Source organism: Carassius carassius, chromosome 6 (assembly GCF_963082965.1).
Source record: "Carassius carassius chromosome 6, fCarCar2.1, whole genome shotgun sequence".
Lineage (NCBI taxonomy): Eukaryota > Metazoa > Chordata > Actinopteri > Cypriniformes > Cyprinidae > Carassius > Carassius carassius.
Window position 1 is genome coordinate 41,485,627 of NC_081760.1, and position 27,240 is coordinate 41,512,866.

Sequence of the window (27,240 nt, forward strand, 5' to 3'; positions counted from 1 at the left end):
AACAGAGGTTTAAATGTTGATATTTGATTCATTTGAAGTCACCATTGTGGTGGAAAGTGTTTGGTTTAGTTGGGATTTTTGGTCCAGATTCATCCTGTGTTAGCTTATCTCTGGCCGTTGAAACTGTGTGTTATAAAGCACTCCTATTGTGGCAGAGAAAGTTGAGATCAAGCGTACACATATTGATTTTAATGGTGATAAGTTATAGCAAAATAAGATGTTAATGTATTGTTGCAATGTATTGGATTTATTTTCATGGATAGAAGCTTGTAGAAAAAAATAATGTACCTATTTTTAGAAAGCTGGTGACAATCAAAACAAAAAAGTCTGGAAAATAAGGATAAGTTTGTGCTATGAAGCTGATTTGTTTGTTTTGATTGTCACATTTGTTGTGATGCATATGCTAAATCTAGATACCTGTGTGTGAGTACATCATGCTTTTACTCAAAATATTTCAAATATTTCAAGTATTTTGCCCTTGGTGCATGTACTATAGAGTAAAAAGGTTTGGTGTCTATAAATGAAAAAAAAAAATAACAAAACTAATTTTATGACCTAAGATACTTAATGTGTGAAGATTTTCTCATCATCAACAAAGAGCTGATAACACCTGAGCTCTCTTAATTGTGTCGTCCTTTGCCACAAAAACAAAAAATAAAATAAAATAGAATATGGTAGATACTCTCCCTCTCTCTCTCTCTCTCTGTCTCTCTCTCTCCCTCTCCCTCTCCCTCTCTCTCTCTCTCCCTCTCTCCAGACGCGAGTCACGCCCGCTGAAGTCGGGCAGCAGGAGTCAGAGTCGCGCGCGCGGTGAGTCGTCGGTCGCGGGGATGGAAGCGGCGGATAAGCGGTGAGCGGCAGCGGCTTCGTGATGCGGCGGTGTGTGACTTTACTACTGATCGCACTGACGGCGGGTGAGTGGATATTAAATGACTGATTCATGCTGAAAAACAGCAGCAGCGACTTACTGAAGATCATTTAAATGACTGGATTTATAATGAGCGGCCTGTGATTTTAATGAGCTTTTATATCTTATGCCAAGTTACACGTTGAAAAAAAAAATCCCAATTTTAATTAGGACAGTTAAATGACTGAGTTATTTTCTGTATTCATGGGTTGAGAAGAAGAAAATATTGAGACTGATTAATTTTGCCTTCATTTTATAAAATAACGTATTGTTTTTGTTTTAATTTTAATATTTTAAAGGAAATTAATAAATCTAAATGAATACATTTATCGATGATGACTGATACAGTGAAATATTAATTTAGTTATTGTGCGATTCACTTGTAAATTAGAAGACGTTAATGATTTTTTTTTTCAAAACAACTGTTCATGCGGAATGTTCAGTATTCAAAGCTAATTCAATATACACAATAAAACACTCGCCAGTATGGCTCATATTTCACATTTTAAATTATGAAATATATTAATCAATAAATATATTTTACTTAAAATTAAACAAATTTCTCAGTTTACTTTGGAGTTTGATAGATTAGATTAAAACTACTCTTATGCTTTAAATCATCCTGTCCAAATTTAAATAAATAAACAAGCAAACAAAATAATAAAAATATTAATACTAATAAATAAAAGGTTTTTATTACTCAAATCAGTATAAATTAAGGCAGTAAACAAATACTACAATGATTTCCTGTTAAAGAATTGTGGGAAATTATTTTAAATTATGCTCATTGAGTGGAGAAAGCCAAAATCATGAGTTTAGAACAATTTGACCATCTATTTTGTTTAAAGTCTCTAGGTGAATTACATCCGATTTCAGAGCAACTGCAATATGAGTTATTCAGCTTATCATACATTTTTTATGAAGGAATGCAATGAATCCTAGACATTACAAATAAAATTAATGAAATATATGTGCAATTTCTATTCATCAATTAAACAGTAAACAAATACAGTTGTCCTACACGGTCTGCCCGCGTCATTAAACTGAATTCACTGGATCAAATGAAATAATAATCACTGTGTAAAAGTTAGGTGACACAGAGAGATGATGATAGGTGTGTGTGTGTGTGTGTGTGTGTGTGTATCTGTGTCTATTTGTGTCTATCTGTGTGTGTGTGTGTGTGTGTGTATGTCTGTGTCTATTTGTGTCTATCTCTGTGTGTGTGTGTGTGTGTGTGTGTGTGTGTGTGTGTGTGTGTGTGTGTGTGTGTGTGTGTCAAGTCAAATCAAGTCAAGTCACCTTTATTTATATAGCGCTTTAAACAAAATGCATTGCGTCAAAGCAACTGAACAACATTCATAAGGAAAACAGTGTGTCAATAATGCAAAATGATAGTTAAAGGCAGTTCATCATTGAATTCAGTGATGTCATCTCTGTTCAGTTAAATAGTGTCTGTGCATTTATTTGCAATCAAGTCAACGATATCGCTGTAGATGAAGTGACCCCAACTAAGCAAGCCAGAGGCGACAGCGGCAAGGAACCGAAACTCCATCGGTGACAGAATGGAGAAAAAAACCTTGGGAGAAACCAGGCTCAGTTGGGGGGCCAGTTCTCCTCTGACCAGACGAAACCAGTAGTTCAATTCCAGGCTGCAGCAAAGTCAGATTGTGCAGAAGAATCATCTGTTTCCTGTGGTCTTGTCCTGGTGCTCCTCTGAGACAAGGTCTTTACAGGGGATCTGTATCTGGGGCTCTAGTTGTCCTGGTCTCCGCTGTCTTTCAGGGATGTAGAGGTCCTTTCTAGGTGCTGATCCACCATCTGGTCTGGATTCGTACTGGATCCGGGTGACTGCAGTGACCCTCTGATCTGGACACAGACTGGATCTGGTGGCTATGGTGACCTCGGAATAAGAGAGAAACAGACTAATATTAGCGTAGATTCCATTCTTCTAATGATGTAGCAAGTACATAGGGTGTTATGGGAAGTGTTCCCGGTTCCGGTTTACCTAATTAATGCAGCCTAAAAATCCTTTAACGGATTTGGATAATAAAAGCATATTAGTATGTTATGTGTATGCCAGGTTAAAGAGATGGGTCTTTAATCTAGATTTAAACTGCAAGAGTGTGTCTGCCTCCCGAACAATGTTAGGTAGGTTATTCCAGAGTTTAGGCGCCAAAAAGGAAAAGGATCTGCCGCCCGCAGTTGATTTTGATATTCTAGGTATTATCAAATTGCATGAGTTTTGAGAACGTAGCGGACGTAGAGGATTATAATGTAAAAGGAGCTCATTCAAATACTGAGGTACTAAACCATTCAGGGCTTTATAAGTAATAAGCAATATTTTAAAATCTATACAATGTTTGATAGGGAGCCAGTGCAGTGTTGACAGGACCGGGCTAATATGGTCATACTTCCTGGTTCTAGTAAGAACTCTTGCTGCTGCATTTTGGACTAGCTGTAGTTTGTTTACTAAGCGTGCAGAACAACCACCCAATAAAGCATTACAATAATCTAACCTTGAGGTCATAAATGCATGGATTAACATTCCTGCATTTGACATTGAGAGCATAGGCCGTAATTTAGATATATTTTTGAGATGGAAAAATGCAGTTTTACAAATGCTAGAAACGTGGCTTTCTAAGGAAAGATTGCGATCAAATAGCACACCTAGGTTCCTAACTGATGACGAAGAATTGACAGAGCAACCATCAAGTCTTAGACAGTGTTCTAGGTTATTACATGCAGAGTTTTTAGGTCCTATAATTAACACCTCTGTTTTTTCAGAATTTAGCAGTAAGAAATTACTCGTCATCCAGTTTTTTATATCGACTATGCATTCCATTAGTTTTTCAAATTGGTGTGTTTCACCGGGCCGCAAAGAAATATAGAGATGAGTATCATCAGCATAACAGTGAAAGCTAACACCATGTTTCCTGATGATATCTCCCAAGGGTAACATATAAAGCGTGAAGAGTAGCGGCCCAAGTACTGAGCCTTGAGGTACTCCATACTGCACTTGTGATCGATAGGATAAATCTTCATTCACTGCTACGAACTGATGGCGGTCATATTAGTACGATTTAAACCATGCTAATGCACTTCCATTAATGCCAACAAAGTGTTCAAGTCTATGCAAAAGAATATTGTGGTCTGTACTGTGTACTGTAGTGCACTGTCTGATGTGATACTGTAGCTGACGGCTGAATGGTTGCAATTTTATCTCTAATAGTATCGATTTTAGAAGTAAAGTAGTTCATAAAGTCATTACTGCTGTGGTGTTGGGAAATGACAACACTTGTTGAGGCTTTATTTTTCGTTAATTTAGCCACTGTATTGAATAAATACCTGGGGTTTGTTTTTTTTTTTTCTAAAAGAGAAGAAAAGTAATCGGATCTAGCAGTTTTTAATGCTTTTCTGTAGGATAGATCACTTTCCCGCCAAGCAATACGAAATACCTCTAGTTTGGTTTTCCCCCAGCTGTGCTCCATTTTTCAGGCGGCTCTCTTTAGGGTGCGAGTATGCTCATTATACCATAATGTGTCAAACTGTTTTCCTTAACCTTCCTTAAGCGTAAAGGAGCAACTTTATTTAAAGTGCTAAAAAAGAGAGAGTCCATAGTTTCTGTTACATCATCAAGTTGTTCTGAGGTTTTGGATATGCTAAAGAATTTGGATACATCAGGAAGATAACTTAAAAAGCAGTATTTTGTGTTAGAAGTGATGGTTCTTCCATACTTGTAACAAGAAGTAGTATTTACAATTTCGGCTATATGAACTTTGCACAGAACTAAATAATGATCTGAGATATTATCACTTGGCTAAATCATTTCAACACTATCAACATCAATTCCATGTGACAGTATTAAATCTAGAGTATGATTTCGACAATGAGTAGGTCCTGAAACGTGTTGTCTAACACCAATAGAGTTCAGAATGTCTATAAATGCTGATCCCAATGCATCTTTTTCATTATCAACATGGATATTAAAATCACCAACTATTAAAACTTTATCTGCAGCCAGAACTAACTCGGATGTAAAATCACCAAACTCTTTAATAAAGTCTATATGGTGCCCTGGTGGCCTGTATACAGTAGCCAGTACAAACATAACAGAGGATTTATCATTAACATTTGTTTCTCTGGATAATGATATATGATGCACCATTACTTCAAACGAGTTATGCTTGAAGCCTGCCCTCTGAGAAATCCTGAAAACGTTGTTATAAATTGAAGCAACACCTCCACCTTTGCCTTTTAGACGCGGCTCATGTTTATAACAGTAATCTTGGGGGGTGGACTCATTTAAAATAATGTAATCATCAGGTTTTAGCCAGGTTTCTGTCAAACAGAGCACATTTAGATTATGATCAGTGATCATATTATTTACAAAAAGTGTTTTCATAGAAAAGGATCTGATATTCAATAAGCCAAGCTTTATCATTTGTTTATTCATATTGCTTCTTTTTTTATTTGTTGAACCTCAATTAAATTGTTAATCTTAACTTGGTTTTGACGTTTTTTGTATTTTCTAGTTCGGGGAACAGACACAGTCTCTATAGTGTGATATCTAGGTGAAAGAGTCTCTATGTGCTGAGAATTAACTGACCTCTGTGACGTGAGGCAGCTAGCAGACGGTCAGTTTAGCCAGTCTGTCTGCTTCCTGACCTGGGCCCCAGTTAGTCAAGTATAAACACTAAGACTATTTGCCATATTTCTAGAGAGAAGAGTGGCGCCACCCCAGGAGGGATGAAGATCATCTCTTTTCAACAGGTCAGGTCTGCCCCAAAAGCTCGTCCAATTGTCTATGAAACCTATGTTATTCTGTGGGCACCACTTAGACATCCAGCCATTGAGTGATGACAATCTGCTATGCATTTCATCACCACGGTAAGCAGGGAGGGGACCAGAGCATATTACAGTGTCTGACATCGTGCTTGCAAGTTCACACACATCTTTAATGTTATTTTTAGTGATCTCCGACTGGCGAAGTCGAATATCATTAGCGCCGGCATGAATAACAATCTTACTGTATTTACGTTTAGCATTAGCCAGCACTTTTAAATTTGCCAATATGTCAGGCGCTCTGGCTCCCGGTAAACATTTGACTATGGTGGCTGGTGTCTCTATATTCACATTCCGTACAATAGAATCACCAATAACTAGAGCACTTTCATCAGGTTTCTCAGTGGGTGCATCACTGAGTGGGGAGAACCTGTTTAATGTTTTGATCGGAACAGAGGAGCGGTGTTTTGACCCACGACTACGCTGCCTCACCGTCACCCAGTTGCACTGCTGCAGGGGCTCTGTTTCCGGAACCGAACAATGTACAGGAATCCCTGAGCTAGACGCATCCAAAGCCGTATCTAGAGCCCTAACATTCTTACTGTCCTCAATTAAAGTTTGGATGCGTGTCTCTAATTCTGAAATCTTCTCTGTCAGCCTAACTATTTCCCTGCATTTATCACATGTGAATCCCTCATCAGCGACAGAGATAGATAAAATGTGGCAAGAGGTGCAAATAACAATAGCAAGAGAAGCCATTACTCACGGTGTTTGATGAAATATTCTTACTGCGGTTGTTTGATGAACTTGTGAAAAACTGGAGCGAGAGAGAGGAGAGGAGAAAAGAAAACACAGATAGGTTCGGATGAAAACGCTAATGACAAGCTAATGAGTGCAAACGCAATGCAGGTGTACTGCACTCACGGATATAAAATAAAAGTGAACGATCAAAGTTAATCTGATAAGATTGATCGATAATATCAGAAATATGGTGTGAATTAAGTTATCTTTTACCACTTTAAAAAACAGAGAGTGATAGTAAGATAGAGATTCTAGAGAAAAAATAAAATAAAAACAGCTACACGGAGCTACGATTAGCTACAGAAGGCCAACAGGACGTGTGTGTGTGTGTATCTGTGTCTATTTGTGTCTATCTCTGTGTGTGTGTGTGTGTGTGTGTGTGTGTGCGTGTGTATCTAAGTCTATTTGTGTATCTCTGTGTGTGTGTGTGTGTGTGTGTGTGTGTGTGTGTGTGAGGGAGAGAGAGAGTGTGTATGTGTGTGTATTTGTGTGTGTGTAGGTGTGTGTCTGTGTCTGTTTATCTGTGTTTGTGTGTGTGTGTGTATCTGTGTCTGTTTGTATATATCTGTGTCTGTTTGTGTGCATCTGTGTGTGTCTGTGTGAGTGTGTGTATCTGTATCTGTTTGTGTGTATCTGTGTGTGTGTGTGTGTGTTTGTGTATCTGTGTCTGTGTCTGTGTGTATCGGTTTGTGTGTGTGTGTGTGTGTGTATGTGTGAGACAGAGAGAGAGAGAGAGTGCAGAAATCACAGCTGATGAGGGTGATGAAGATGATGTGTGTGTGTTTGCGCAGGCATGAGCGTGGCACTACAGATCCAGTGCTATCAGTGTGAAGACGTTAGGCAGGATGACTGCACCTCGCCAGAGTTCATCGTCAACTGCACAGTAAACGTGCAGGACATGTGTCAGAAGGAAGTGCTGGTCATGGAGGATGGTAAGGATGCCACATCACTTCCTGTGCTGCCTGTTGCTATGGTGGACTTCTAGTCTCATTAGCTGATGATGATGATCATGGTGATGATGATCGTATGTGCAATGAAGACTGCTGTTCACGTACAAAATCACTTTTATATTAATAAAATAATGAATCACTAAAAGAAAAGAATGCAATAAATGAGAGTGAGACAAATTACAGGCTGACATAGGCTGCCATCATCTACTCCTCACCGCTCCTTCATCTGCTCTCACCACTCCTTCATCTGCTCCTCGCCGCTCCTTCATCTGCTCCACTCCTTCATCTGCTACACTTCTTCATCTGCTCCTCACCACTCCTTCATCTGCTCCTTGCCATTCCTTCATCTGCTCCTCACCATTCCTTCATCTGCTCTTGATGCTCCTTCATCTGCTCCTCGCCTCTCCTTCATCTGCTCCACTCCTTCATCTGCTCCTCGCTGCTCCTTCATCTGCTCCACTTCTTCATCTGCTCCTCGCCGCTCCTTCATCTGCTCCTCACCACTCCATCTGCTCCTCGCCACTCCTTTATCTGCTCCTCATCCTCTCCTCCATCTGCTCCACTCATTCATCTGCTCCTCGCCGCTCCTTCATCTGCTCCACTCCTTTATCTGCAACTCATCCGCTCCTTCATCTACTCCACTCCTTCATTTGCTCCTTGCCGCTCCTTCATCTGCTCCACTCCTTCATCTGCACCTCATCCGCTCCTTCATCTGCTCCACTCCTTCATCTGCTCCAAACTGCTCCTTCATCTGCTATACTCCTTCATCTGCTCCTCGCCACTCCTTCATCTGCTCCTCGCCACTCCTTCATCTGCTCCTCACAACTCCTTCATCTGCTCTTCACCACTCCTTCATCTGCTCTGCACCGCTCCTTCATCTGCTCCTCGCCACATCTTCATCTGCTCCTCACCACTCTTTCATTTGCTACTCGCCACTCCTTCATATACTCCTCATCCGCTCCTTCATCTGCTCCTCAACTCTCCTTCATCTGCTCCTCGCCACTTCTTCATCTGCTCCTCACCACTACTTCATCTGCTCCTCAACATTCCTTCATCTGCTTCTCACCGCTCCTTCATCTGCTCTTCGGCGCTTCTTAATCTGCTCCTTGCTGGTCCTTCTCGCCACTCCTTCATCTGCTCCTTCCCACTCCTTCTTCTGCTCCTCGCCACTCCTTTATCTGCTCCTCACTACTCCTTCATCTGCTTCTCACCGCTCCTTCATCTGCTCTTCGGCGCTTCTTAATCTGCTCCTTGCTGGTCCTTCTCGCCACTCCTTCATCTGCTCCTCACCACTTCTTCTTCTGCTCCTCGCCGCTCCTTCATCTGCTCCACTCCTTCATCTGCTACACTTCTTCATCTGCTCCTCACCACTCCTTCATCTGCTCCTTGCCGCTCCTTCATCTGCTCCTCACCATTCCTTCATCTGCTCTTGATGCTCCTTCATCTGCTCCTCGCCACTCCTTCATCTGCTCCTCGCCACTCCTTCATCTGCTCCTCACAACTCCTTCATCTGCTCTTCGCCACTCCTTCATCTGCTCCTCATCACTCCTTCATCTGCTCCTCTCCGCTCCTTCATCTGCTCCTCGCCACTCCTTCATCTGCTCTTTGCCACTCACTGCTCCTTCATCTGCTCTCATCACTCCTTCATCTGCTCCTCGACACTCCTTCATCTGCTCCTCGACACTCCTTCATCTGCTCCTCGACACTCCTTCATCTGCTCCTTGCCACTCCTTCATCTGCTCCTCACCACTCCTTCATCTTGTCTCACCGCTCCTTCATCTGCTCCTCGCCACTCCTTCATCTGCTCGTCACCACTCCTTCATCTGCTCTCACTGCTCCTTCATCTGGTCCTCGCCGCTCCTTCATCTGCTCCTCGCCACTCCTTCATCTGCTCCTTGCCTCTCACTGCTCCTTCATTTGCTCTCACCGCTCCTTCATCTGCTCCTCGCCACTCCTCTATCTGCTCCTTGCCACTCCTTCATCTACTCCTCACCACTCCTTCATCTTTTCTCACCGCTCCTTCATCTGCTCCTCGCCGCTCCTTCATCTACTCCTCACCACTCCTTCATCTGCTCTCACCGCTCCTTCATCTGGTCCTCACCGCTCCTTCATCTGCTCCTCACCACTCCTTCATCTGCTCTCACCGCTCCTTCACCTGGTCCTCATCACTCTTTCATCTGCTCCTCGCCGCTCCTTCATCTGCTCCTCGCCACTCCTTCATCTGCTCTTTGCCACTCACTGCTCCTTCATCTGCTCTCATCACTCCTTCATCTGCTCCTCGACACTCCTTCATCTGCTCCTCGACACTCCTTCATCTGCTCCTTGCCAATCCTTCATCTGATCCTAACCACTCCTTCATCTGCTCCTCGCAACTCCTTCATCTGCACCTCATCCGCTCCTTCATCCGCTCCTTCATCTGCTCCTCACCACTCCTTCATCTGCTCCTTACCACTCCATCATCTGCTCCTCACCACTCCTTCATCTTCTCTCACCGCTCTTTCTTCTGCTCCTCGCCACTCCTTCATCTGCTCTCACCACTCCTTCATCTGCTCCTCACCACTCCTTCATCTGCTCCTCGCCGCTCCTTCTCGCTACTCCTTCATCTGCTCCTCGCCAATCCTTCATCTGCTCACCACTCCTTCATTTGCTCCTCACCACTCCTTCATCTGCTCCTTACCACTCCTTCATCTGCTCCTCACCGCTCCTTCTTCTGCTCCTCGCCACTCCTTCATCTGCTCCTCGCCGCTCCTTCATCTGCTCTCACCGCTCCTTCATCTGCTCCTCGACACTCCTTCATCTGCTCCTTACCACTCCTTCCTCTGCTCCTCACCACTCCTTCCTCTGCTCCTCACCACTCCTTCATCTTCTCTCACCACTCCTTCATCTGCTCCTCACCACTCCTTCATCTGCTCTCACCACTCCTTTATCTGGTCCTCACTGCTCCTTCATCTGCTCCTTGCCACTCCTTCATCTGCTCCTTGCCACTCCTTCATCTGTTCCTCGCCGCTTCTTCATCTGCTCCTCATCACTCCTTCATCTGCTCCTCGCCGTTTCTTCATCTGCTCCTCGCCACTCCTTCATCTGCTCTTTGCCACTCACTGCTCCTTCATCTGCTCTCATCACTCCTTCATGTGCTCCTCGCCACTCCTTCATCTGCTCCTCAGCACTCCTTCATCTGCTCTCACCGCTCCTTCATCTGGTCCTCACCGCTCCTTCATCTGCTCCTCGCCACTCCTTCATCTGCTCCTTGCCTCTCACTGCTCCTTTATCTGCTCTCACCGCTCCTTCATCTGCTCCTCGCCACTCCTTCATCTGCTCCTTCCCACTCCTTCATCTGCTCCTCACCACTCCTTCATCTTTTCTCACCGCTCCTTCATCTGCTCCTCGCCGCTCCTTCATCTACTCCTCACCACTCCTTCATCTGCTCTCACCGCTCCTTCATCTGGTCCTCACCACTCCTTCATCTGCTCCTCACCACTCCTTCATCTGCTCTCACCGCTCCTTCATCTGGTCCTCATCACTCCTTCATCTGCTCCTCGCCGCTCCTTCATCTGCTCCTCGCCACTCCTTCATCTGCTCTTTGCCACTCACTGCTCCTTCATCTGCTCTCATCACTCCTTCATCTGCTCCTCGACACTCCTTCATCTGCTCCTTGCCAATCCTTCATCTGCTCCTCACCACTCCTTCATTTTGTCTCACCGCTCCTTCATCTGCTCCTCGCCACTCCTTCATCTGCTCCTCACCACTCCTTCATCTGCTCTCACCGCTCCTTCATCTGGTCCTCACCGCTCCTTCATCTGCTCCTCGCCACTCCTTCATCTGCTCCTTGCCTCTCACTGCTCCTTCATCTGCTCTCACCGCTCCTTCATCTGCTCCTCGCCACTCCTTCATCTGTTCCTCACCACTCCTTCATCTTTTCTCACCGCTCCTTCATCTGCTCCTTGCCTCTCACTGCTCCTTCATCTGCCCTCACCGCTACTTCATCTGCTCCTCACCACTCCTTCATCTGCTCCTTACCACTCCTTCATCTGCTCCTCACCACTCCTTCATCTTCTCTCACCGCTCCTTCTTCTGCTCCTCGCCACTCCTTCATCTGCTCCTCACCACTCCTTCATCTGCTCCTCACCACTCCTTCATCTGCTCCTCGCCGCTCCTTCTCGCTATTCCTTCATCTGCTCCTCGCCACTCCTTCATCTGCTCACCACTCCTTCATTTGCTCCTCGCCGCTCCTTCATCTGCTCCTCACCACTCCTTCATCTTCTCTCACCGCTCCTTCATCTGGTCCTCACCGCTCCTTCATCTGCTCCTCACCACTCCTTCATCTGCTCTCACCGCTCCTTCATCTGGTCCTCACCGCTCCTTCATCTGCTCCTCGCCGCTCCTTCATCTGCTCCTTGCCGCTCCTTCATCTGCTCCTCGCCGCTCCTTCATCTGCTCCTCTTCGCTGCTCCTTCATCTACACCTCGCCGCTCCTTCATTCTCCTCTCACCTCTCCTTCATCTGGTCCTCGCTGCTCTTCCATCCTCTTCATTATCTGCTCCTCACTCAAAAACATCAGAATTAATGAGTCCTGGTGGACTGTGACTGCAGTGAGTGCTGAAAACTGATGAAAGCTTGTGTTCATTTCAGTGAGCTTTACACTGGAGTTATGCTACTGCTCACGCAACGCTTCTTCAGATGCTGATCTGAGTTCAGCTCATGTGAGTTCCATTCCCTGTAAGAAAGCAGTCCAGACTACTAATGATGTACAGTCTACCTGTTACAGTAAAAAAAAAAAAATTGCTGGACATGAGTGCTTGTGTCATACTGCCATCAAATAATCCATCAGTACAAACTACATTCACCTTCAAATTTTACCAAAATTATAATAATATATCAGAGAGGCAAAAAGATAAAAGTTATAAGATATAAGTTTTTTTTTTTCAAATCAATCAATAAGTCTAAGGCAAACAACAACCTGTCTTATATTGTTTATTGAAAATAATAAACCCAGCTGTTAAAAAGAGTGCATTAAATGATAAAATCAAAGGATTTACCTGAGGCTTTCAGTAAGGTGTTCATTTTACTCAGTTTTTTAATTTAATTAAATTTTATATGTATTTGGTAGTTCTGTATGTTGTTTCAGGGTTGGGATCATCTCTTCTCAGGTGTTCTGGATCCAGACTGAAGCTTGTGTAATTTCTAGTTAACATGAGATTTCAATCCCAGCAGAAACAGAAAAAAAAACAAATAGAGAAACAAATTACTCACAGTTTTTGTCTTTTGATAAAAATATTCTCAATATTTCATCAAAATTCTGTTCAATAATTTTATTCCATTTCACTCTTACTAAAATGCCATGGTAATTTCATTAATGTTCAAATTAATATGCTTGAATATTTGATTTATTTCTGAATTCCCTTGTCAACCAAAATATAAATTTTTCAGCTGAAGTAAGTGCAGTGCTGTGCCTTTTGTTTATGTGATTTGCCCTCTAGTGGACTGTCGATGTTAAACAGCAGCTGTGGATCTTTTTCTCTAACTGAATTTATGTATTTAGAATTGAAATTTAATTAAAAATTTAATTAATTCATTCATTCATTAATTATAATTAATAATTAATTAATAATAAAAACATAATTAATTGTTCACAAATGTAAGCTCTATTGACAGATCTAATTCAAACACTGTGTACGTCAAACACTATTTAATCTCTATATTTCTGGTATCATTCAGGACAGATGTGAGCTGTATTCCTGTTATTTCTGAGATTCACATTATCGTGAGAATATGCGTGAGCATACCAGCACACCTCCTGTCTGTAGGGTCACTATTGTGAATGTGTGTTTGTGCAGGGATTCACTACAGGAAGTCATGTGCGTCGTCAGGGGCATGTCTGATAGCGTCGTCAGGCTACCAGCAGTTCTGCACGGGGAAGCTAAACTCTGTCTGCATCACCTGCTGCAACACGGCGCTCTGCAATGGCCCACGGCACAAGCGGAGAGCAGCATCCCACGCCTGCTCCACACCCTCCATCAGCCACTACATCGCCCCACTGCTCTGCCTCTTCCAGCTCTACCTCTGCTCGCACTGACCAGCACACGTCTGATGTGTGTGTGTGTGTGTGTGTGTGTGTGTGTGTGTGTGTGTGAAAGAGACACTCACGGGACAAAGCAGAGTGACAGAGAGCATCTGCTGGCAGGAGCAGCTCTCACAAATTATAGATCCTGTCTTCGTGCTTTCCTTCATTCTCATTATTAATGCACATTTGGGCGGGCCTTCCTCATTTAATCCCACCAATCACAGCACACACACAGAGAAAAACACCCGTGCATAACTGAGAACTGGACATTCCTCATCATCAAACATCATCAGCTAGAATTATCTCTAGACATTACTCAACTATCAGTTATATCATTATCGTTCTTAATTACATTATAAATTCTACATTGAATTCTATATCTATATTGTAACAGAGCCATGTATAACAATATATATATATATATATATATATATAGACTTCAATGTATCATTTATCATAGCCATGTATAGGCACAAACCTTTAAAATCCAAGGACAAAAGATGCAGTTCACTGAACACACATGGATATATGGAGCATGTTGTCACACTATTGGGTAAATTGAGTCACAATGAGGACACGTTATGAAAAAAAGCCCACCAAGCTCTTGTTTTAGCAAATTGTAATGTATATATGATATAAATGAGGAGATCTATAGCAGAGCACTTTAGCTGCTGCTACAGATCTTACAGTTATCTTACAGGTTTACCACACCTGAACAAGTTCATCAGGTCTGATAGACAGGTGAGGAACCTAATCATCTGACAGATATATAAACATGTCTTGCTATTCACACTTTTAATAAACTCTTCCTTCTCATATCTATTACTGTTAACCCTATCGATTAGAAACAGTCCTAGTCTCCCTTATATATTCATAAGTCTGCTCAGTCTTAATTATTATTATTATTTTACGAGTATGAGAATGATGTAGTGCCTCTGCTCCTCTAACTGCAGCCCTGCTCACTAAACATTCATCAACATACTTCACACACAAACCAAACCTATATAATCCACAAGGCTTTTGCATCCCCTGGTTCTCCTTATGCTCTGCATCTTCTATTGTGTCAGTGTTCATCATGTGTCTTTGGTTCTCCAGCATCTTCTGCTCTTCAGAGACTGTGATGTTGAGATCATCATGAGGATGGGAACCACTGAAGATCTGATCACTGGAGATTGTGTTTGTCTGGTGGAAAGGACGTAAGGCTCTTATGTAGCTTCAGACTACAAATATGACCTTTGATCTCTTATAATTGTATGAATGCAGAGAGTTTGTAAAGGGAAACTCCATATACATAAAGACCCACATAGCAACATTGTGTCGGCCCAGATCTGGCTCACATCTGGCACCCGTGGAAAGATGATCTGGCCCACATGCAGCGTGGAATGATGGCGCTTGGGCGGACCGCTCCTGTTTGCCAAATTTGAGCCACAAGCAGACCATAGCAATGCCACATGTCAGCCAAGAGTAAAGAAATTAACCAGAAATGGACCTTATCTGAGCCACAAAATCTGTGTATATTAAATATGAAGTAATTTCAGCCTTAATAAGCCAGTTAACAAGCAGAATCACTGAAGGAAAGAAGAGAACAGAAAAAGAGATGAGCAGAAACACAAGGACTACAGCTGACTTCAGCCACAACCTTAGATGAAATCAACTGTAGATAAAAGAGGACATTAAATATCTGGAGATCTCACCAGAGGAGGATTAAACAACTCTACAAACAGCGTTACCAGCTTCACTTATTACTAACCAGACTGACTTTATTTCTGTTAGGCATCTACAAAAGTTTTTATTGAGAATTACAGAGATTTAACTCTAATGTGTTTCACCATAACAGTGATTAGTGTTTCCATTAGTTGGGCTCTTAACTCTTATACTGTCTTTTTTAACTGCTGTGACGGTGTGTTTGTTAAACACATTTACAGCTTAAAAGAAAGCTAGAGTGACATGATATCAAGTGACGGTTGTTATCTGTTGATGGTTTTATAATGATCATGAAGTACACTGGTTCACGGATGTTTTTTTTAATCTAACAATTATGTTGTTCCATTGATACATTCATATTACAAACCCCGTGTTTCTGCCGCATGAGAGCCAGCAGCATTATAACAATCAGTTAAAATCTTTTAACAAACATGAGCTAAAAAAAAACTTTACCTATGCTGCCACACACAGATATAAACAATCAGCACATGAATCTCAATAATGGTGACAATCAAAAATATTTAGATAAACTGATCAATTCAGAACTTCACTGAATAGCTACTAAGTCACAACAAAAACAACAGCAAAAATTTTAAGAACATATTTAGAATTAAACAAAATAATAGGACACTTCAGCTGCATAATTTATTCATGTTGCAATGCATGCTGGGAGTTTTGTACTATGCTAGTACCCAGCATGCATTGCAGAAAGGTATATTTGATTGTCACTATTTTTGAGATTCATGTGCTGACTGTTGAGGTCTGTTTGTGTGTCATCATAGATTGACTTTTTAATGCTCGTTAAAAACTTCTAATTGATTGTTGTAATATTGCTTGACCTCATGCTGCAGAAACACATGGTTTGTGATGTGAATATATTAATGAAACAATTGCTAGATTAAAAAAAAATAGCAAATCAGTCTGTTACATGAGGATTATAAAACCATCAACAGATAATCGTCATCACCTGACCTCAATTCACTTTAGCTTTCTTTGATGCCGCAAATGTGTTTAACAAACGCACTGTCACAGCAGCAAAAAAGACAAAAGATAGAATAAGAGTTAAGAGCCCAACTAATGGAAACACTAATCACTGTTATGGTGACACAATGGGGTTAAACCTCTGTTTATTCTCAATAAAAACTTTTGTAGATGTCTAATAGAAATAAAGTCAGTCTGATTAATAATAAGTGAAGCTGGTAACACTGTTTGTGGAGTTGTTTAATCCTCCTCTGGTGAGATCTCCAGAGATTTAATGTCCTCTTTTATCTACAGTTGATTTCATCTAAGGTTGTGGCTGAAGTCAGTTGTAGTTCTTGTGTTTCTGCTCATCTCTTTTTCTGTTATCTTCTTTCCTTCAGTGATTCTGCTTGTTAACTGGCTTATTAAGGCTGAAATTACTTCATATTTAATATACACAGATTTTGTGGCTCAGATAAGGTCCATTTCTGGTTAATTTCTTTAATCTTGGCTGACATGTGGCATTGCTATGGCCTGCTTTTGGCTCAAATCTGGCAAACAGGAGCGGTCTGCCCAAGGGCCATCATTCCACGCTGCATGTGGGCCAGATCACCTTTCCATGGGTGCCAGATGTGGACCGGACCTTGGCCGACACAATGTGGCTATGTAAGGAACCAGTCATAGTTTTGGACATTATATATATTTAATCAAATGTGTTTGATTACATCTGTGTGAGGGATAATATACAGTCATTATCTCAAAATAGTGGCTTCTCAATAAAATCATGGACAGCACTTGATTTGAGTTTAAATTATTTTCTGACTTCACACAAGTAAAGTGATGCTCTTCCTCAATATTTTGTCCTTATTTCCATCAGAATGTCTAAAGATCAAGATGCATGTACTGCAGAATAAATTAGGAATTGTTAACCTTATTTCTATTTTAATTTAAGTTGATTTTATCCCCTCATTTTAAGCATTAGCTCAATCAATTTTTATACTGTACATTTTCCAGAAATTAACATTGAACATATCATTATACCTCTCCAAACACATGCACACGCACTAAAGCAATAATGCTGTCATAATGTTATTATTAATCTTAAATACAAGCTTTATAGCTTTAGGGAGTGATCATGTGTTTGTCAGTGAATGAGTGACTTTGTGTGTGTGTGTGTGTGTGTGTGTGTGTGTTTCTCGGACTGCAGCTCTACTGCTGGAAACCCAGAGGGCTTCATTAAAGCAAACTCTACAGGCAGTGTGAGAGAAACCGTCATATAAACGCAGAGACACTGGTCTATTTTTATCTCAGTATTTTATAACTGGTTCTGAATGGAGCCGCAGCTGTAAGATCTAAAGCTGCTGTTAATCACAAGTGGCTTCTCATCACGTGTAAGTGCTCTGATCTTATGAGTGTGTATGAGTCGTTGTGTTCGAAACTGCATACTTCCCTTCTATATGGTAGGCAAAAAGCAACAGGTGAATCAATAATTATGAAAATTTTCAATCCCAGGAGGCCATATGAGAGGATGCGTCATCATCGAATGTGAAAGAGAACAGTGATGAGGGGGTTTACACATGTGAGTATTAGAAACCAAAAACACGGTTTCTTGTCAAGTCAAGTCACCTTTATTTATATAGCGCTTTAAACAAAATACATCGCGTCAAAGCAACTGAACAACATTCATTAGGAAAACAGTGTGTCAATAATGCAAAATGATAGTTAAAGGCAGTTTATCATTGAATTCAGTGATGTCATCTCTGTTCAGTTAAATAGTGTCTGTGCATTTATTTGCAATCAAGTCAACGATATCGCTGTAGATGAAGTGACCCCAACTAAGCAAGCCAGAGGCGACAGCGGCAAGGAACTGAAGCTCCATCGGTGACAGAATGGAGAAAAAAACCTTGGGAGAAACCAGGCTCAGTTGGGGGACCAGTTCTCCTCTGACCAGTTGAAACCAGTAGTTCAATTCCAGGCTGCAGCAAAGTCAGATTGTGCAGAAGAATCATCTGTTTCCTGTGGTCTTGTCCTGGTGCTCCTTTGAGACAAGGTCTTTACAGGGGATCTGTATCTGGGGCTCTAGTTGTCCTGGTCTCCGCTGTCTTTCAGGGATGTAGAGGTCCTTTCTAGGTGCTGATCCACCATCTGGTCTGGATACGTACTGGATCTGGGTGACTGCAGTGACCCTCTGATCTGGATACAGACTGGATCTGGTGGCTATGGTGACCTCGGAATAAGAGAGAAACAGACAAATATTAGTGTAGACGGCATTCTTCTAATGATATAGCAAGTACATAGGGTGTTATGTGAAGTGTTCTTGGTTCCGGTTTACCTAATTAATGCAGCCTAAAAATCCTTTAACGGATTTGGATTTTAAAAGCATATTAGTATGTTATGTGTAAACCAGGTTAAAGAGATGGGTCTTTAATCTAGATTTAAACTGCAAGAGTGTGTCTGCCTCCCGAACAATGTTAGGTAGGTTATTCCAGAGTTTAGGCGCCAAATAGGAAAAGGATTTGCCGCCCGCAGTTGATTTTGATATTCTAGGTATTATCAAATTGCCTGAGTTTTGAGAACGTAGCGGACATAGAGGATTATAATGTAAAAGGAGCTCATTCAAATACTGAGGTGCTAAACCATTCAGGGCTTTATAAGTAATAAGCAATATTTTAAAATCTATGCGATGCTTGATAGGGAGCCAGTGCAGTGTTGACAGAACCGGGCTAATATGGTCATACTTCCTGGTTCTAGTAAGAACTTTTGCTGCTGCATTTTGGACTAGCTGTAGTTTGTTTACTAAGCGTGCAGAACAACCACCCAATAAAGCATTACAATAATCTAACCTTGAGGTCATAAATGCAAGGATTAACATTTCTTCATTTGACATTGAGAGCATAGGCCATAATTTAGATATATTTTTGAGATGGGAAAATGCAGTTTTACTAATGCTAGAAACATGGCTTTCTAAGGAAAGATTAGAATCAAATAGCACACCTAGGTTCCTAACTGATGACGAAGAATTGACAGAGCAAGTCTAAGACAGTGTTCTAGGTTATTACAAGCAGAATTTTTAGGTCCTATAATTAACACCTCTGTTTTTTTTTCAGAATTTAGCAGTAAGAAATTACTCGTCATCCAGTTTTTTATATCTACTATGCATTCCATTAGTTTTTCAAATTGGTGTGTGTCACCGGGCTGTGAAGAAATATAGAGCTGAGTATCATCAGCATAACAGTGAAAGCTAACACCATGTTTCCTGATGATATCTCCCAAGGGTAACATATAAAGCGTGAAGAGTAGCGGCCCTAGTACTGAGCCTGGAGGTACTCCATACTGCACTTGTAATTGATATTATACATCTTCATTCACTGCTACGAACTGATGGCGGTCATATAAGTACGATTAAAGCCATGCTAATGCACTTCCATTAATGCCAACAAAGTGTTCAAGTCTATGCAAAAAAAATTTGTGGTCAATTGTGTCAAACGCATCACTAAGATCCAATAAAACTATTAGAGAAATACACCCACGATCAGATGATAAGAGTAGATCATTTGTAACTCTAAGGAGAGCAGTCTCAGTACTATGATACGGTCTAAATCCTGACTGGAAATCCTCACATATACCATTTTTCTCTAAGAAGGAATATAATTGTGAGGATACCACCTTTTCTAGTATCTTGGACAGAAAGACAGATGAGAGGCTTAATAACAGCCAGTTTGAAGGTTTTGGGGACATATCCTAATGACAATGAGGAATTAATAATAGTCAGAAGAGGATCTATGACTTCAGGAAGCACCTCTTTTAGGAGCTTAGATGGTATAGGGTCTAACATACATGTTGTTGGTTTAGATGATTTAACAAGTTTATACAATTCTTCCTCTCCTATAGTAGAGAATGAGTGGAACTGTTCCTCATGGGGTCTATAGTGCACTGTCTGATGCGATACTGTAGCTGACGGCTGAATGGTTGCAATTTTATCTCTAAAAGTATCGATTTTAGAAGTAAAGTAGTTCATAAAGTCATTACTGCTGTGGTGTTGGGAAATGTCAACACTTGTTGAGGCTTTATTTTTTGTTAATTTAGCCACTGTATTGAATAAATACCTGGGGTTATGTTTGTTTTCTTCTAAAAGAGAAGAAAAGTAATCGGATCTAGCAGTTTCTAATGCTTTTCTGTAGGATAGGTTACTTTCCCGCCAAGCAATATGAAATACCTCTAGTTTTGTTTTCCTCCAGCTGCGCTCCATTTTTTGGGCTGCTCTCTTTAAGGTGCGAGTATGCTCATTATACCATGGTGTCAAATTGTTTTCCTTAACCTTCCTTAAGTGTAAAGGACCAACTGTATTTAGAGTTCTAGAAAAGAGAGAGTCCATAGTATCTGTTACATCATCAAGTTGTTCTGAGGTTTTGGATATGCCAAGGAATTTTGATACATCAGGAAGATAACTTAAAAAGCAGTCTTTTGTGGTAGAAGTGATGGTTCTTCCATACTTGCAACAAGAAGTAGAATTTACAATTTTGGCTATATGAAGTTTGCACAAAACTAAATAATGATCTGAGATATCATCACTTGGCTGCATAATTTCAACACTATCAACATCAATTCCATGTGACAGTATTAAATCTAGAGTATGATTTCGACAATGAGTAGGTCCTGAAACGTGTTGTCTAACCCCAATAGAGTTCAGAATGTCTATAAATGCTGATCCCAATGCATCTTTTTCATTATCAACATGGATATTCATGGACATGGATATTGGAAATCACCAACTATTAAAACTTTATCTGCAGCCAGAACTAACTCGGATGTAAAATAACCAAACTCTTTAATAAAGTCTGTATGGTGCCCTGGTGGCCTGTATACAGTAGCCAGTACAAACATAACAGGGGATTTATCATTGACATTTGTTTCTCTGGATAATGTTATATTAAGCACCATTACTTCAAACGAGTTATACTTGAAGCCTGCCCTCTGAGAAATCCTGAAAACGTTGTTATAAATTGAAGCAACACCTCCCCCTTTGCCTTTTAGACGCGGCTCATGTTTATGACAGTAATCTTGGGGGGTGAACTCATTTAAAATAATGTAATCATCAGGTTTTAGCCAGGTTTCTGTCAAACAGAGCACATCCATGTTATGATCAGTGATCATATTATTTACAAAAAGTGTTTTCGTAGAAAGGGATCTGATATTCAATAAGCCAAGCTTTATGATTTGTTTATCCATATTGCATCTGTTTTTTTATTTGTTGAACCTCAATTAAATTGTTAATCTTAACTTGGTTTGGACGTTTTTTGTATTTTCTAATTCGGGGAACAGACACATTCTCTATAGTGTGATATCTAGGTGAAAGAGTCTCTATGTGCTGATAATTACCTGACCTCTGTGACGTGACGCAGCTAGCAGACGGTTGGTTTAGCCAGTCTGTCTGCTTCCTGACCTAGGCCCCAGTTAGTCAAGTATAAACACTAAGACTATTTGCCATATTTCTAGAGAGAAGAGTGGCGCCACCCCAGGAGGGATGAAGACCATCTCTTTTCAACAGGTCAGGTCTGCCCCAAAATCTCGTCCAATTGTCTATGAAACCTATGTTATTCTGTGGGCACCACTTAGACAACCAGCCATTGAGTGATGACAATCTGCTATGCATCTCGTCACCACGGTAAGCAGGGAGGGGACCAGAGCATATTACAGTGTCTGACATCCTGCTTGCAAATTCACACACCTCTTTAATGTTATTTTTAGTGATCTCCGACTGGTGAAGTCGAACATCATTAGCGCCGGCATGAATAACAATCTTACTGTATTTACGTTTAGCATTAGCCAGCACTTTTAAATTTGCCAAGATGTCAGGCGCTCTGGCTCCCGGTAAACATTTGACTATGGTGGCTTGTGTCTCTATATTCACGTTCCGTACAATAGAATCACCAATAACTAGAGCACTTTCATCACGTTTCTCAGTGGGTGCATCACTGAGTGGGGAGAACCTGTTTAATGTTTTGATCGGAACAGAAGAGCGGTGTTTTGACCCACGACTACGCTGCCTTACTGTCACCCAGTTGCCCTGCTGCTGGGGCTCTGTTTCCGGAACCGAACAATGTACAGGAATCCCTGAGCTAGACGCATCCAAAGTATCTAGAGCCGTAACATTCTTACTGTCCTCAATTAAAGTTTGGATGCGTGTCTCTAATTCTGAAATCTTCTCTGTCAGCCTAACTATTTCCCTGCATTTATCACATGTGAATCCCTCATCAGCGACAGAGATAGATAAAATGTGGCAAGAGGTGCAAATAACAATAGCAAGAGAAGCCATTACTCACCGTGTTTGATGAAATATTCTTACTGCGGTTGTTTGATGAACTTGTGAAAAGTTGGAGCGAGAGAGAGGAGAGGAGAAAAAAAAACAGCGATAGGTTCGAATGAAAACGCTAATGACAAGCTAACGAGTGCTAACGCTTAGCAGGTGTACTGCACTCACGGATATAAAATAAAAGTGAACGATCAAAATTAATCTGATAAGATTGATCGATAATATCAGAAATATGGTGTGAATTAAGTTATATTTTATTGTGTTAAAATCACATTTCTTGAGTGACTGTAGAGTGAACTGTTGAATTGCTGAAGGTGTAGAGATGCTAAAGAGCCTAGTATATCCATGATTGTGCTGTAAAAACATATTTTATTGTGCATAGCTTACTGGGCTCCAGTAAGCACACGTACATCTCCAAAGTGGATTTACACAAAAGCATATACAGTAAATCTCAAAGACACTTACTAAATGTCTATTTAACATCTGACAGGAAAACGTTCGATAAGAATTGCAGATGAGCTCATCCCAACACGAGTCAGGCATCGGAGTGAGAGATGTATGTGTGTGTGTGATGAGCAGGCTGGTGGAGTAAATGATAACAATTAAGTAAAAGAATGAATCTGAATGTAAGTAATGTAAAAAAAAATAAAAATCTACGTAAAGTAACTAAACACAAGTTGTCTATTTTATTTGTCCATTAGTACTTTTGATAAATTGAGGAGCATTTGTGTTGGACAAAAGCCAGTAAACACAACATATTGTGACACTTTCACACAAGGAACATGTTTTAACCACTCTATTTATTACATTGATTTTATGTATTATAGAGTATTCATTGGTTTTCATGTTTCTTATGTCCATTTTATGCCTCTTAACCATTTTACTGTGTGTATGCCTTTAAGAACTGTATGATTGGCCTGTCAGGTGATCAGTCAACTGAAAGAAAGCAGGAGCATTATAAAAAGAGCAGCATGGCAGACAAGCCGCCCCAGGCCCAGGCCCAGGCCCAGGCCCAGGCCATTCACAGCTTCCAATCATACTCGGACTGTGGAGTTTCGTTTTCATTGGACTTACCTTTCTGGATCACTTATAGCAACTTGGATTGTATATACACTGCTGGACACTCACATTAGGACTCAACGACACACTGGGATTCTTGGACTGTTTTTAGGGTATGGACAAAATACCTGTATTCTTTTAACAGACTGAGTTTACTTGGTTTTATAGTGTTGTTTTTACGCCATGTTGATGGCCTCATTCACTGCTACTTGGACTACTGCACAGTGTTTAGACGTACTCTCTCTCTCAGCCGTGTGTCTTAATTTGATTAATTAAAAATCTATTTCTAGGGCTGCATGATTAATCGCATGCGATTGTCATGCCTGTCTCATCAGTAAAGATGGTTTTGTGATTTGCGGTAAATGTCCATCAGCAGCTTTCAAATGGAGCCGCACATAATGTACAGAGCCGTAGTTCACTGACAAGCTACGGAATATCGCGTTCATAACCGCATGCGATTTATCTGTGATTATGAACGCAATATTGCGTAGCTTGCCAGTGAACTACGGCTTCCCATCACACTAGATGTGGACTGACATTGCTCAGAAGTCAGATGTTGGTTAAAAGTGAAAACCCAACCTCTGTTTGGTGTCAAACTCTAGCATAGATACTCCAAAAACAGTATTACCAACTTCACTTATTATAAACAAGATTTATGTCATAAATGTAAAAAAGTTCTTATTGAGATTAACAAAGGTGTTAATGGTTTATTGAAAATAATAGTTTAGTTTGACGTCACCATTATGGTGATCAGTACTTAGGCAGTATGACTCTTTTCAGTGTTACTGTTCATTTAACTGTTGTAACTATAGTTGTTACAGCAAAAACAGTTGAAAAAAAAATGTCATCAGGTGATGTTGGTTACTTGCTGATATTAAAAATTTCCTCATGTAACAATCTGATAAACTTATTTTATCAAGAGTCCAACTTATGCTATTCGTTTAATATTAGTGCCTATAGCAGAATACACAAAATCCTGCAGATTTATGTCACTTTATCTAAACATCTGCTTACATTTTAATTAGAATGTTAGGGGATGATGTTCTTAAAAAACAAAATTAATAAAAAAAGTGATGTGACATTCGGCCAAGTATGGTTACCAATACTCAGAATTTGTGCTCCGCAGTAAACCCATCTAAAGTACACACACACCCGGAGCAGTGGGCATCATTCATGCTGCGGCACCCAGGGAGCAGTTGGGGGTTCGATGCCTTGCTCAAGGGCACCTAAGTCGTGGTATTGCCGGCCCGAGATTTGAACCCACAAGCCTAGGGTTAGGAGTCAAACTCTCTAAGCACTAGGCCATGACTTCTATCCCTAACCCTAATAATGTTATTAATAGACATTTTTGGAATGTTTTTAGAGAATGTTATTCTATCTTTTGAGAGAACGTTCTGGGAACAAAAATAAAACTACCCGCTAAAACCATTGTTAGAACAATCCATGGGAATGTTCTTAGAACATTTTAGAACAAAACAATTCTAGCTGGGAACTGCCGCTCCATTTGAAACCAGGTAATGGACATTTACTGCTAATCACAGAACCGGCTATAGTGACGAGACACGCATGACAATCGCATGCGATTAATTGTGCAGCCCTAAAATTGAAATTGGTATGTTTCACCGGGCAAAAAGAAATATAGAGCTGAGTATCATCAGCATAACAGTGAAAGCTAACACTGTTTTTCCTGATGATATCTCCCAAGGGGAACATGTAAAGCGTGAAGAGTAACGGCCCTAGTACTGAGCCCCGAGGCACTCCATACTGCACTTGTGATCGATATGATACTACTTCATTCACTGCTACGAATTGATGGTGGTCATTTAAGTACGATTTAAACCATGCTAATGCACTTCCATTAATGCCAACAAAATGTTCTAAGTGACGTGACATTCAGCCAAGTATGGTGACCCATACTCAGAATTCGTGCTCTGCATTTAACCCATCCGAAGTGCACACACACAGAGCAGTGAACATACACACACACACACACACTGTGAACACACACCCGGAGCAGTGGGCAGCCATTTCTGCTGCGCCGCCCGGGGAGCAGTTGGGGGTTCGATGCCTTGCTCAAGGGCACCTAAGTCATGGTATTGAGGGTGGATAGAGCACTGTACATGCCCTCCCCCCACCTACAATTCCTGCCGGCCCGAGACTCGAACTCACAACCTTTCGATTGCGAGTCCAACTCTCTAACCATTAAGATACAACCACGGACAGATTATAAGAGCAGGTAATTTGTAACTCTATGGAGAGCAGTCTCAGTACTATGATACAGTCTAAATCCTGACTGGAAATCCTCACAGATACCATTTCTAAAAAGGAATATAATTGTGGGGATACTAATATTAGAAACCAGGACAACTAGAGCCCCAGATACAGATCCCCTGTAAAGACCTTGTCTCAGAGGAGCACCAGGACAAGACCACAGGAAACAGATGATTCTTCTGCACAATCTGACTTTGCTGCAGTCTGGAATTGAACTACTGGTTTCGTCTGGTCAGAGGAGAACTGGCCCCCAACTGAGCCTGGTTTCTCCCAAGGTATTTTTCTCCATTCTGTCACCGATGGAGTTTCGGTTCCTTGCCGCTGTCGCCTCTGGCTTGCTTAGTTGGGGACGCTTCATCTACAGCGATATCGTTGACTTGATTGCAAATAAATGCACAGACACTATTTAACTGAACAGAGATGACATCACTGAATTCAATGATGAACTGCCTTTAACTATCATTTTGCATTACTGACACACTGTTTTCCTAATGAATGTTGTTCAGTTGCTTTGACGCGATGTATTTTGTTTAAAGCGCTATATAAATAAAGGTGACTTGACTTGACTTAATCCATATGAAATCGTGAGTCATTCTTGAGTCAAAAACCGTTTCTGTCAGACGCCCCCGATTCAAGAACCGAGGAGCTGATGGTAACTGCGCATGTGTGATTCAGTGTGAAGCAGAATGACACCCAGAGCGTCTGAACTGATTCTTTTGATGAACTGATTTTGTGCTAATGTTATGAGGGCGGGTAAACCGAAGGCTTGAATAAAGGGCAGTCTTCGCCAATGACATCATTACGTCGAGCGCAAAAGAACCGGTGAATCGTTTTCTTCAACCGGTTTATTGAATCGAACTGTTCGAAAGAACCGGTTTGCGGAAAAGAACCGAACTTCCCACCACTACTGGTGATCCGAAAACCGATGCAAACGTTTCTTGACTCAAGAACGAGTCAATCTTTCGTTCGTTATCTGGCTCGGCTCTGTGTTCATCTTCAGTTCTCTCTTCACAGCAGTTCATATTCCGGGATATTGGTTTATTTTAACTCAGAGGGAGTGGCAGCCACGTTAAAAAAGTTCACAGCTTAAGTCATTTGTGGATTAATGCTTATTGGAACCATTTCAAATGATTCATTTAGATTCGGTGAACTGGTTCAAGAAGAACCGGTTAAATAAAATGATTGGTTCCCAAACCGGATATCACCACACTTGAACGCGCTCACAGCAGAGCCGGAAGAGAAGACAATGCTGATTCAAATTTTTAGTTTTTGTTATTTTTGGACCAAAATGTATTATCGATGCTTTAACAAATTCTAACTGTCCCTCTGATGTCACATGGACTACTTTGAAGATGTTTTTATTACCTTTCTGGACATGGACAGTATACCGTACATACATTTTGAATGGAGGGACTGAGAGCTCTCGGACTAA

The 27,240-nt window shown here is 41.1% G+C and overlaps 1 protein-coding gene across 2 annotated transcripts; it reads left to right on the forward strand.

Moving 5' to 3' along the window:
• Window positions 1-759: 759 nt before the first annotated feature.
• On the forward strand, window positions 760-13,540 carry LOC132142088 (ly6/PLAUR domain-containing protein 1-like). Of its 2 annotated transcripts, XM_059551730.1 has the most exons (4): window positions 760-914; window positions 7,282-7,422; window positions 12,070-12,140; window positions 13,275-13,407. In XM_059551730.1, the coding sequence occupies exons 1-4, from the start codon at window positions 872-874 to the stop codon at window positions 13,317-13,319; spliced, it is 300 nt and encodes a 99-aa protein (XP_059407713.1). In that variant the 5' UTR covers window positions 760-871; the 3' UTR covers window positions 13,320-13,407. The 2 variants fall into 2 exon arrangements, with proteins under 2 accessions (XP_059407713.1, XP_059407712.1); XM_059551729.1 differs by lacking the exon at window positions 12,070-12,140 and having other exon boundaries at window positions 13,275-13,540.
• Window positions 13,541-27,240: the final 13,700 nt, after the last annotated feature.